Here is a 13,197-nt window from a genome sequence, read left to right as displayed (position 1 = left end):
ATGCAAACAAAATGAACAGCGTTGCCGAATCGACATATGTAACTTCCGCTTATCTCTATGTAGAGGATTTCTATTCCTGGCCAACCTTACAATGGGTAAATAACACCCATGTATAAGTTTGTCAAATAACGTCGCCATCTTCAAAATCATGTTGGACTTTTCGTTTTTCACAAGAAGAATATTTAGTTTAGTGAAGAATTGTGCCATCAGAAAACTACAACGGAGCCCCGGAAGATAGTGTAAATCACTCGGTAATATGTACACTCAGAAACCGGGAAAGTCACTGAATGACTTTATTTTATACATTTGCTAACTAAATTCAATTTATGCATATCAAATGCTGAAAATTATGCATTGAGCAACTGCACGGAACTACAAATGAACCCAAATTTAAGTTGATGATTAACCTGGGCTTGTTAGGGGAATATCTGTAAATAAAAGAAAATCGGGTTAAGTACGGTTCCTTTGAATTCCACTAAGAATTTGCATCCTTTGACAGATACGTATTTCGACCTCAACTGTAAGGTCGTCTTCAGTGTCTTGTCGAGTCAAGTACAAGACACTGAAGACGACCTTACAGTTGAGGTCGAAATACGTATCTGTCAAAGGATGCAAATTCTTAGTGGAATTCAAAGGAACCGTACTTAACCCGATTTTCTTCCAAATTTAAGTTGTTTTGACGCAATCCCGGTCTTCCGTGGAATTACTCAAATTTGCGTCAAACAGCGATAGTGGCGAGTGAGTAGTTCTCGTTTGAGAGCGGCAAAAAAATTAACCCAGTGGTAAGTTATTTTCACCCAACGGAGGCCTCAATTGACGCAAATTTGGGTTAACTCAAGAAAACCCAAATTTGGCTTCTTCCACGGAAGAGCAGCGGATGCGTCGGTGCTTCTCTCTTTGTTTTCGAAAACATTGCGGTGGGGCGAGGGAGAAAACAACCCAACTTTGAGTTAAAACTTTAAGCAGTTTAGTCAAATTTGAGTTTTTAAAACTTATTCTTTGGGTTATAATATTTTTCCGTGTGAATTTCAGCCACGTAAGGGAAGATTCAAAAATTACGTCCATCGTTTTTCGGGATTTCTAGACCCCCCCTCCCCCCTCTGTCACGCAATTTCCCTATACCCAATACACGTACTGTCACACTTTTCTAGACCCCCCCCCTCCCCCAAATGTTGGACGTAATTTTTGAACGTTCCCTAATGAATAACTTGCGTTAAGTTTCCAGTAATGAATATGTTTTAGAACTTATGCCCACCGACTTTCGAAGTTTTGTTGTGTAAAAGAAACTGTTGAAAAAGTAAGTAAATGTAAGACATTTTTTATCAATTCTAGTAAATAACTATATTTTATATTCATCTCAGAATAAAGCCGACAGATTGAGATCGCCACGGACAACGCCCCAGACCCAATATCCGTTTGAAATGCGCGGTGCTACGCTTTCCTCCTTGCTTTCCTCGACTGCTGGCGCAACCGTGGTCAATCAACTTTAGCTGCACCTGGCCACCATATTTCGTGACAATATTATAGAGAGATAATGTAATTTAAGATTTGTAGTTTTGAAGAATAAATAATCTCAAAATACGGTGTCTTTAATCTATAAAATAATTACTAACTTTAAAACAAGCCAATCATGAAAGTTTTTTAATGCTAGAAAGTAGTTGGAAAAATCTAAAAAGTAGTCATTATAAAACTAAACTGATTTTAGTTCAGCTAGAACTTTTCGCGCTTTAGTCATTTTATGCATGAACCCCGAGGGGGGCGACACATCTAAATCGTCCAATAGATGCCGACATAGATGCATCTACTTTTTTAGATCAGTGTGCAACTATCAGATTTTTTTGCACTGCATCCACTTCCAAATCCTGCGAGCGCTGCTTTGATATGGAAGGAGATGTGAATGGATAGAACAGATGTGCGGAGGCCAGTCCAGTAAAAAATGTGAAAAGGGTGTAATTGATTTTTACAAACAAATACGTTAACAACTGCTTCGACTATGTTCACGCAACTGAGTCCAGTAAAATATGGATTACATAGTTATCTAAGCATTTATTTACCTTGTATTTGAGTTAATTGGCGTAATAATATTGAATTAGACCGAGAAATGTCGTCAAATAAAGCGTGAGTGTGAGCTGGTACAAAAAAAAATAGTTGGCCTTTTTTCACATAGTATGTCAGAACTAGTCACTTTGTTTTCGTTAGAAAAAAACAAAACCTGAAGTTCCTCTGGGAGAGTGGAGAATACATGCTCCAGTAATTTTACCGCAATTTTTCAGCAGCTCCGTCCGGAAAATACTCCAGCTGGTTTTTCTCGAAAAATGTCCAGCGATTTCTTCTGTGGCACCCTCCAACGAGTCCTCCAGCAAATCTTTCTATCAGGCAGTGTAAATAATTCAGGACGACAATGAGTTGTTCGTTTATCAGGACGATTGTCTGAATCTTTTGATGACGGAACTCCAGGATTTGTTCCAGCTGAAGCGACCGTCGGTAAGGGTTAGGAGTCCAAGTAGGAGTCTGTCCTACCGAACCGGAGCAACCACAGAAGCTGGCCAAGGCCGTAGAACACAGCGAAGAGGAAGCCGAACACGCTCAGTTGGATCGCGAGGCGAGCAACATGCGACGATGTGCCCAGTGCTTCCAGCTGACGGAGAGGACACTTCAGTGGGAGATGATGGACTTTTGTAACGACAACTAGAAATGTCTTGGGGTTTATCAGAACTCGGTGCGTGCCAATTGTGCCATGTGTAGCAACGCCGTTTCAGTATCCAGCAGGGGCAAGCTTTGCGTCCGGTTTGGATTCGACAGGGCTTACTTGTTTCAAAATGTGCATGGTGAATCTCTATATATATATATAATCACGAGTGTTATCACTAACAGGAACATCGTGTCGGGAAACTGTAAAGTGATGTAAAGTGAAAAGCCCAACTTTGATATGATCCAAAAGGTGATCGGAAACATGGTCAGGTGTTTGCTGAATTGTCTTACCCTGAGCGAAAGTCCGGCAACGCAACGCTCTCTGGGTGAAGCAGATCCCTTGTGACTACTGCAAGCTGCCAAAAACTCCACAGTATCACTTGATCATGAGCGATGCCAGAGTCTAGACCTTCTATACCTATCAGTGCGTGATATCGTTTTAAAGCCAGTTCACCAAAACTCAGTTGACCGAGGAAAGCCGTAATAAATCCGGTGCCCACAGGACTGCCGAAACTAAAAGTGCTCTTCTAAGAGTAGTTTATAAATTGGTCCTATTGTAAAATTTTACGAAGTGGTACATTTCAAAAAGATAGGTATTTTGTACTGATTGTGTATACATATTGATGACCGCCCTTCCCATCCCATTATAGGTTCTGTTTCCCTCTTCAATAACAATAACTACTATTTTTTGAAAGCAACTCATTTCTTGCAAACGACATGAAAATTGTCAAATCTGCACTGCCTATGATCGCATAATTGCCCCACATGTATAGGAAAGCCAGCAAATATAGGACGGATATGCGAACATAGGCAGTACATAGGAATCTAAGCTAAATTGAATGACAGACTTAGTCTATTGCCAGAAATGTTTCTGATTTGAAGTAACGAATCAGTTTCATCTTACGAGCAATATTTAATTCAGCTCGGTGCATTTGATCATCACCAGTTCCAAAGGATCCAGAACATGTATGCCGCCCGGCTTCATTCGTTTCGCGCCATACCACCGCGCACTAACAACTATGGGTGTTTTTTGGTTCTGAACTGTTGTAAAGCTGATGGTTTAGCAAATATTTTATGAAATAACCAAGAGCTGAACCTATGCAAAAATATTGTGGGTTAGCCTTACTGCCCCTATTCGCATAACCGTCCCATGTTTGCTGGGTTTCCTATTCACATGGGACTGTTGTGCCAATGGGGGCAGCTTAGTCCACTTGAAAAGCCCTTCGGGCTTTTTGGCATATCCAAGATAAACAAAGTACCCAAATGGGCAGTGGCAAGATTTTTACACCCACGCTGGTGGCCTAAACGACCAGTAGCAACTATTTTGCCTCCTAGATTTTTGAGAATCTCTTTCAAACAAAATTATTTCCATAATAGTAAACTCTGACACCTCGTCTAATTTCCACGGCTTAATGGGTTAAAATAGGGCACTGATTTATAATCGGGCTGGATTGGGTAGCCTATCAAGTTGCTAGAAATGATTGTGTGTAGCGGAATGAAGCATCCGATTGAAGAGGTAAACCATATCGGTGGCCGTGGGATGAAGGAGTGCTGAATGCTTAGGATGCATGGCAGCCGCTGCGAGGAACAGCAATGTCACTAAAGGAGCAGCAATCGTGGAAACGGGGTCTGATCCCGAGAGAGCATCATGTCCCGAAAGCCTTTAGTAGACCGACTATTACTGGTATCAAATTAGGTACCTGTCACCGATCCTCGAATTCCTCACTGAGTGAATGCAGACGGCGGTGCCTAAAAAATATTAATAGTAATCAGTTTCTAAACGTTAGTTAAGATTCGGACATACTTTTTTCGCTTCATTCCGCCTAGCAGACCAGCAATGCAAAGGGAGTGGCCGACAATCTCGACGACCAGAACCATCACTCACCAGTCTCGGAAGCGGAATACGGCCCTAGCTCTGGCTGCAAACGGTGGAGATACATTGCCTGTGTCAACTGCTTTGCTCCACTCGCTTTTCACACGGCCGGGTTGCTCCGGTTCCTTTCCTTCGGGATACGGTAGGCGGAGATCCTGTTTCCTCCCGACGATCAACTTTAATTGCGCGATTCACTGCAAGGGTTGCGATCTGTTTTGACGTTTGGCAACAAAATCGCTTGCTTTGTTTACGTCGATCGCATTAGATTGAAGAGATGTGAATAGCTTGAAAAAAGGATTTGAGATAGATTTTGGATGGAAAGCAGATGTCAAGATGGAAACGGATAATGCACAGTGCAAAAGATGCGTAAGATTTTTGGTAAAAATGTGATAATCTGGATGTGTCGCCCCCCTCGGCCAGAAGTGAAGGATAATTAAGTAATCTAAAAATGCAGTGGCATACGTAGGACCGCGCATAACTTGCAAACCGAGGGTACGATTTTGGTCGTCTTAGTTTTGTTCTGTTAGTTTTCACCCAAGGAAGGTTTATGCTTGGGTTTATGAGGCAAAAAACATGGAAAAATAGAGAGTTTTTGAAAATCGATCCATACATTTTGACCAGGGATTTGGTCTTGCCTAGAAACTTGAAACGACAAAAAACGCAGTAGGCAAGACAAAGTTTGCTGGGTACAGCTAGTAAGTAGAGTCAGTCTAGTTAGAGTCTGGCGGACTGTCACTTTCGATCGGAGCCAATCGAGCATGACGTCACGGTGTAGCATTTATCGGTGAGGACACTATGACGTCATGCTCGATTGGCTCCGGTCGAAAGTGACAGTCCGCCAGACTCTAATTATAGGGACTCTACTAGTAAGATATAAATTGACTTGTACCTTATATTACGAAATAAATATACAGTTTCAATACTACAGTTGTTTATCTTTTCTGCTTTTCATCTTTAAAAAGTTTTGCCGAATGCCCTAACCTCAACCTGCAATATAGTCACAGAAATAATGAGGTTTAATTACCCATTTTTTAGATGGATATCAAGTGTAAAAAATACCCATTTTATGGAGTTCGGGCTCAACACCCATTAATGGGTAAACGGCAAATACCCATTTAATGGGTTAAGCCACTTTAGTTTGAAATGGGTACTAAAGTACCCATTAATGGGTATTTTCAAACTAGCGTGAGGATTTCTAGGCAAGTGTTGCCACATTTTTATCTGTACCGGAGGCTCAAAAATCTTTTTTATCTGTACCAGACATTCCAAAAATCTGAACCCAAAATCTGTACCAAATTTGTACCACATTTGATTTAAAATCGCTTAAAATCTATGAAAAATACTTAGTTTGAGTATACTGTTACCAATAGGCTAATCCAGATTACCCCCCAATTGTAGAGGCGCTTGGTGAGATGAGGAGAAAATCGTTTGTTTACATAAAAAGGTCAATTTTTTGTCGTCAAATTTTACTCATTCTTGGCTCTAGAAGTTGCTATTTTCCATTTGCAATGGCTTCCATTATCATCATTCTTGATGCCCATGCCGACAGATACCGGATTGGCCAGCTAACAAAAAATCCGGAAGATCGCCCGCCGGAGGCATAGCAAGAGCTCCTCAAATTAATCACATAAATTATAAATTGTTCGTAAGTACCTACACTGCAAAAACTGCAAATATTTATTTTATGTGAAATTACACATCAATCCAATCGACCATCCCACACATATATTTTATTACCCAAAATATAACTAACATGGTTATTGTTTATTCTTTTGATTAGTTTCACAAATCATTGGTATATGTGATCAAGGGGAATGACATATCCTTTTCTAACCGGAATATCCGCATTTATCCGTTTCTAACCGTCGCTAACCGTTGCTAAGCGAGCTGCTAAGTGAGCAGCGGTTAGACACGGTTAGCGACGGTTAGAAACGGATAAATGCGGATATTCCGGTTAGAAAAGGATATGTCATTCCCCTTGTATGTGATCACCCATAGCAAAAAAATATGTGTGTACACACATAATAACAATGTATAGCGAAACCGTGCTTGCATCAGTGTCTGTGTCAGCCGCCGGCCAAGCCGCCGGCGATGCTCAAAGTGAAAAGATGGCGATTAAAACACGTTCACAGAATAATGTGCTGCTGGAGTTGCAGTTCGTAGTGGAGTAATTTCTTCCGAAATCATCTCGACCCTTTTCTTTGGAGCATGAAATAGTGGTTGTCAATAGCTTGAAATTGGAAAATCTATGGAAACTCGAAAATTCCAAGGAAAATTCTCAGGAGAACAACTTTAAAACATCATCAGAAACTTGGTTCGGAACTGAAAAGTTGATCGATTGGTTACTCATTGGGGGTCAATCGATCAACTTTTTAGTGCAATACGGTGTTTGACTCTTTCCAAATGAGCTAAATCCATGTTAAAGGCTAGGATGTTAAAAGCTTTTTAAATCAAATTTATAACATTAATCCCCGATAAAGTTATATTCTCTAATATAAAAACCATTTGAGCACATCCATCAAATATATAAGTAATGTAATAAGCCATTTTACGAGACGTTTCAGAACAGCTGATCGCAGCAGCGGCGTCAACTGACAGAATTCCACGCACGTTTGTTTTGCTGGAATATCGTGTAATTTTTGAAAAGGTACTTGTTCGATAAATTGGAGATATGAGAAATTTGAGCCAAAATAGGCTCAAAAGCTGTCGTAAAAGCAATACAAAACTCAATAATTAATCAGGTATTTTTTTCGTTGCGATTCACTCGTTAACTTGCGAAAAGAAATTAAATAAAAATTTCAAATTATTGTTTTAGCCAGTTTCAAAAACTACGCTTGACTTGCGCGCAGTCATTAACCATCATCAACCGGATGATGATTGAAAACGTAAACATCAGAGCGCGGAGTTCTGTCGTTTGACTAGCCTCATAAAATAGACTATTGATTTTATTTGTCATTCTGCATTGTTTTTATGTGTGGTCCACATCAAAACGATATATACCAAAAAATAATTCGTTATGTGTGTCACCCATAAACATCTTGTCCAGACAAATTACAAAAATATATGTGTGCAAAACATAAAATAATTGTTTGCAGTTTTTGCAGTGTACATAATCTGTACACTGAAATAAATTTTGTTGTGGAAACTACCGATTCCATAGTAAAATTACTAACCGTACCTACACTGAAATAATTCTAAGAGCCTATTTTATCAGACACCACACATAAATTGTACCCCTAGAGTGACACGTTCACTTCAAATGAATCGTTATACGTATCATTTCATAAACAGTTCCGATTGATAAACCTCCTAGTAAAACTAAATGACACTTGCGCATATCGGAGTTATATGCACATAAAACGATCGATACATTAGCTGTGCATATAACTTTGGCCAGGTGGAAAAGCAACATTGGCAGATAAAGTGGAACACGTTTTGCAGAATTCCGCAATCCCAGTAAGTGAGCTTCGTGGTCGTGCGGCTAGCGGCGTCGGTCATTTAGGCGTTGTGAGTTCGATTCCCGCTCCAGCCTAAGGAAACTTTTTTTCAACATATGAAGGATATTATTGGAGTTGCATATACATTGGCGCACTCAGCCCACAGGATAGAAGCAAAATGCATGGCATATAACAATATCATGGCCATCTGAGAGTCATACCACATGCGTCACATATACCTCTCACTTCCCATTTTCAACCTTAGATTAGATTCATATGATATTCCAATAGTGCAGTAATATAAGAGTGACATATAACTACGATCGAGAGAGTTGGCTCAGTGTATGATTCTCAACCGACAACAATTTCCAGTTAACTCCACTAAAACACTGTCAACTTAACTAGCAGTGCAGTTAACATTACCAAAAATAATCTTAATTTAACAAATGAGCATTGTATTTTTAACCATACTGTGTTGTAAAATGCGTGTCCTGGAAAAAATAACAATGTTTTGTTGTTGAGACGACTATGCTTTTAGTTGAATTTACTACAATGCATTGTAATTTCAAGCATAATTCAGTTGCCTTAACAGATTTTGTTGTCGGTTGAGAATCATAGGTACGGTTAGTAATTTTACTATGGAATCGGTAGTTTCCACAACAAAATTTATTTCAGTGTACCAAAAAGTTGAAAAAAAATCTGTACTTTTACAGAATAATCTGTACCTGTGGCAACACTGGTGGGCAGCCTGCTGTCAGGATTTTGCCTCACGCAAAAACGGCTACGCTCAAAAATGTGTTTGACCTGCACATTTTTAGTAAACATCCATGCCGCACATGACTGTGTTGGAAACACACATTTTTTAAAAATTGCTCGTACGCTCACATGAGCATGTATTTTGCAATAATTTCGACATGGCAGCTCACTGGGTTTATAAACCACCTTCAAATACCGAAAAATATTGATATTTTGCAAAAATGTGAGCGTACGAGCAATTTAAAAAAATGTGTGTTTCCAACACAGTCCCTGTGCGGCATGGGCGCTACTCAAAAATGAGCGTTTTTATTTTAGAGAGCTCTGTTAGTGAAGACGGTACTCCGCGAATAGAGGTAATCACGTTCAAATGTATGCGTGCCTTTTTTGTGGATGTAGTTGTGAAACTGCGAGGAAAATATTTGCACTCTTGCCCCGGACGTTAGTTTTATCATTATTTACCCGTTTTACCCAATTCGATTGGGTAATATTTGCATATGCAATCTGAATAGCCTTTCAATCGGCGTGCACTTTTGTGTGAGGAAAAATTTGCGCTAGTGTTCGTGTGTTGAAATGTCACTTATCTCTATGGTTGTGACTTGTTGTGACATTTTTTTAATTGTGATTCACAAAATTGTAGCGAACGAATTTTCCGCGGCAAATATTTTTATTTGAGCGAGTTTTTCTTCAAGATGTTGGCTAACACTTCCAAAATTTTCTCCAAGGTTCGTTTAACTAAAACTCAATATATTATTATCATTGAAATAAGCGATTTCTAACATTTCTGCAAAGTTCGTCAGTTTAAGCCTATTATATAAGTTTTCCTAATGTCCAACTTGTTTTATTTTAGTGTTTTTTTTTTGGGGGGCGACACTAGTTTCGTAAAGCCGAAAAAACCGGTAAACCCCGCAAAACTTTTGCGCTAAAACACTTTTTAGGGATTTTTCAGCTTTTGTTGAGGTTTTTTGGCTTGGCAAAAAGTGTTGCCCCCCCCCCCTGGTTTTTGCGTTATCACTCATAAAATTACAAACTAAGCTGTCATTGTTATTATTTGCAGATGAGTTATCTCCGTGGATTCAGCAGTTCTGCTGTAAGATACAGCGATAATCTTTTTGTGCATCGAGATACGGAAAAAGATAATCCCAGTATTCCATTTGAATTTACCGAAGAGAACAAAAAGGTAAGGTTAACATATGCCGTTTTTCTTTTTGATCCAGTTCCAACCTGGGTTGAAACTGGATGAGATCATAATTTCAACCCCAACCCGACTTCGGTTTCGCTTGTTCTAAAGTCGCCAAAAATTGCCATGGCACAGTGCACTTTTTTCACTTTTTCGTATCGAATTCAGTGTTGGCACATTTAAATCTGTATTTTGCCTTTCAAAAATCTTTATAATCTGTATCACAATTTTTTGTCAAAAATCTGTAAGAAATGGTAGCCAGGCTTACCAGGGATTTCCCACATAGGGTAAGTGTGCCCATCGTTGTGGTATTAAGGTAAATTCATTTTAAAAACAATGATCGTACCATCTACACACTCAGACTCGTTTTCGCTGTTCGGTAAAAATTTCGCAGGAAAAATTCGGTAAAGTGAAAAAGAACAGTTTTTCGGTAATAATCGTTTATTTTACAAGAGTTCGGAAATATAATTACTGACCTGTTTGTAATTTTTTGCAATTTCGCATCGTAATAGGCTGTTTTACCTCATGCCAATCTGCCAGGAAAAGGCCTACTTTCCCACACTAAATTAGCAGTGCTGTAATGTGATGGACTTATCCACCCGCAGAGTCCGTGGGATCACGTGGAAAATGGAAAAAGCCACCAGAAAACCAATCAACGCGAAATTCACAGAGAGAAGTATTTATTTGCGTCTTCGTTTGAATTCAGTACAACGTAGTAATAAAAAGTAAACAAAAGAACTTGTGCCGTTATAATAATTAATGAACTCCAGTGTTGGCAGATCGGTCGGTGAGTCCGCCAGCCGAATAGGGTAGTCCTTTCACTCCAACACTCCTCCTGAAAGACTACTAGGTCTTCAAGCCGATAGCCCTACTCGTTCCACGAACTTCTGCAGCAATGACGGACCCAAAGGTTTAGTTAAGGCGTCCGCCACCATCTCAGCTGTCGGACAGTAGATTAGCTGTATGATCTTCCGCTCGCAAAGCTCTCGGATGTAGTGGCCCTTTGTATCGATGTGCTTAACGCGGCCACTGGCACGTTCCGCTCTGGCAAATGAGAGGCATCCTTGATTATCTTCAAAAATTGTTGTAGGACTTGATTGATGCTCTTCCATGTCCGCCAGCAAACGTCGTAACCATACAGCTTCCTGACAAGAGACCGTAAGCGCGTTGTACTCTGCTTCGAGTGACGATAGGGCCACGCAGTCCTGGCCCTTGCTGTTCCAGCAGATCGGTGCTCCACCATAAAAGAAAACGTACCCGGTTGTTGATCGTCGTGTACGCTGATCACCGGCCCAGTCCGAGTCGGAATATCCGATTAAGTTCCAACCATTGCCCGGACCAAACTTCAATTTATACAGCTTTGTCGTCTTCACGTATTGCAAAACGCGCTTCGCCGCACTCCAGTCGCTCTGGTTCGGGTCGGATACTTTTCTTCCGAGCAGCCCCACGCTAATCGACAGATCTGGACGAGCGTTCACCGCCAGGTAGAGCAGCGCCCCAATCAAGCTCCGGTAAACCGTTTTATCGGTAAACGGTTTACTCCCTTCGTTTGCAGTTGTATATCCTGGATCCATTGGTGTGCGCACTGGATGTGCATCTTCCATACCAAACTTCCTTACCAGATAGTCGATGTATGCAGTCAACCGCAACGTGTAGTAGGTACCATCTCTTCCGATTTCATGGCCCAGGAAGTGCCGAACCAATCCGAGTGACGTAATGTCAAATTTCTCTCGTAGTCTACGGAAGATTTCGTCCATCTCCGCTTCGTCCGTGCTCCCCATCAACAGATCATCAACGTAAACGAGTAAATAGATGGTCGCTCGTCCCGATCGACGGATGTACAGACAGGGGTCCGAATTACATTGCGTAAATCCAAGTTCTATAAGCACAGAGTGAAGTGCTTTATTCCAGCATCTAGCTGACTGTTTTAAACCGTAGATGCTCTTTTGTAGCTTGCATACCATGTCGCTTTCGGCCGTCTGGAATCCCGGCGGCTGTCGCATGTATAGCTCCTCGTCGATCGTCCCGTTGAGATACGCAGTCTTTACATCATACTGTTTTAGCAGCAGACCTTTCTTACCGGCCACTGCCAACATTGCCCTCAGCGTCGTCTGTCGAGTTACTGGAGCAAACACTTCAGAATAATCAATTCCGAACGTCTGCGTGTAGCCTTGCGCTACGATCCGGGCCTTATGTTTAACTGCTTCGCCAGCCTCGTTCCTCTTCAACTTGAACACCCACTTAGCTCCAATGATCTTTTTACCGACAGGCAGTTTCACAAGGTTCCAGGTTTCATTCACTTTATGGGCATCCATTTCTTCACGCATAGCTTTGCGCCACTCCGGTATGCGCAACGCTTCACGGTAGTCACTTGGTTCTTCTTCGTGAAAAACTTGACCCACAACATAATCACCGAATCGAGGAGGCAGCACGCCCCGGTTGCGCCGATCTTCTCTTCTCAAAGGACGCATTTCTGCCTCTTCGAAACCATAAAAGTCATCGTCTTCTTCTTCGTGAAGTTCGTGCGCATCCGCATCTTCGTACACTGATTCTACTTCTTCAGGCTCTTCGACCGCTTCTTTTTCCACACTTTGCTCAAAGATCACTTCGCATTCCGGCTCCACTGATTGCTCCCTTTCAGCTACTTCCGGATCCACAGACATTTCCGGTGGTGTCACCTGCTCCTCCTGTTGTTCTGATCCGTTGCCTAGCTCTATAAACCGCGCATCCCGACTCACAGTGATTCGGTTAGTCTCGCGGTCGACGAATCGGTAGCCTTTGTGGTTATCCGAATAACCCACGAAAGTAAGCTTCTTCGATTTAGCGTCGAATTTCTTCCTCTTGGCGTCGGGAACGTAGACATACGCCTCGCAGCCAAATACACGGAACCTCGAGAAATCAGGCTTTGATCCAGTCCACAACTCAAATGGCGTTCGATCGGTGGCTCTCGACGGCAGTCGATTCTGGATGAATGCGGCCGTCATGATAGCCTCTCCCCAGTAACGCTTTGGGAGTCCCGCGTCCAGCAACATACAATTCGCCATCTCTTGCAACGTCCTATTCTTTCTCTCCGCTATGCCATTGGACTGTGGCGAATAGGGAGTTGAGAATTGCGTTCGAATACCTTCGGCCCTGTAGAAATCTTGCAGACTCTCAGCGATGTATTCTCCGCCGCCATCTGATCGGACGACTCGGACCTTCCGACCAAAAATGTTTTCCGTCCAACGAACATACTCCTCGATCTTGCTAGCAGCCTCGCTCTT

At 41.5% G+C, this 13,197-nt stretch overlaps 1 protein-coding gene across 2 annotated transcripts in view; it reads left to right on the top strand.

Annotated features, from left to right (window-relative positions):
- The first annotated feature begins 9,321 nt into the window (after window positions 1-9,321).
- The window catches only part of LOC109416331 (NADH dehydrogenase [ubiquinone] flavoprotein 2, mitochondrial), a 123,041-nt gene continuing 119,165 nt past the window's right edge, over window positions 9,322-13,197 (top strand). Inside the window, exons 1-2 of one of the 2 annotated variants that reach the window (XM_062845850.1) lie at window positions 9,322-9,479; window positions 9,812-9,934. In XM_062845850.1, coding sequence (XP_062701834.1) covers window positions 9,447-9,479; window positions 9,812-9,934 — 156 coding nt within the window. In that variant the 5' untranslated portion in view covers window positions 9,322-9,446. The remainder of the gene's footprint in view (window positions 9,480-9,811; window positions 9,935-13,197) is intronic. The other variant, XM_062845851.1, reaches the window with a different exon arrangement.

The sequence above is a fragment of the Aedes albopictus genome, chromosome 1 (genome assembly GCF_035046485.1).
Source record: "Aedes albopictus strain Foshan chromosome 1, AalbF5, whole genome shotgun sequence".
NCBI lineage: Eukaryota > Metazoa > Arthropoda > Insecta > Diptera > Culicidae > Aedes > Aedes albopictus.
The sequence above is the reverse complement of the archived record's forward strand: the minus strand, read 5'-3'. Positions and strand labels throughout refer to the sequence as shown.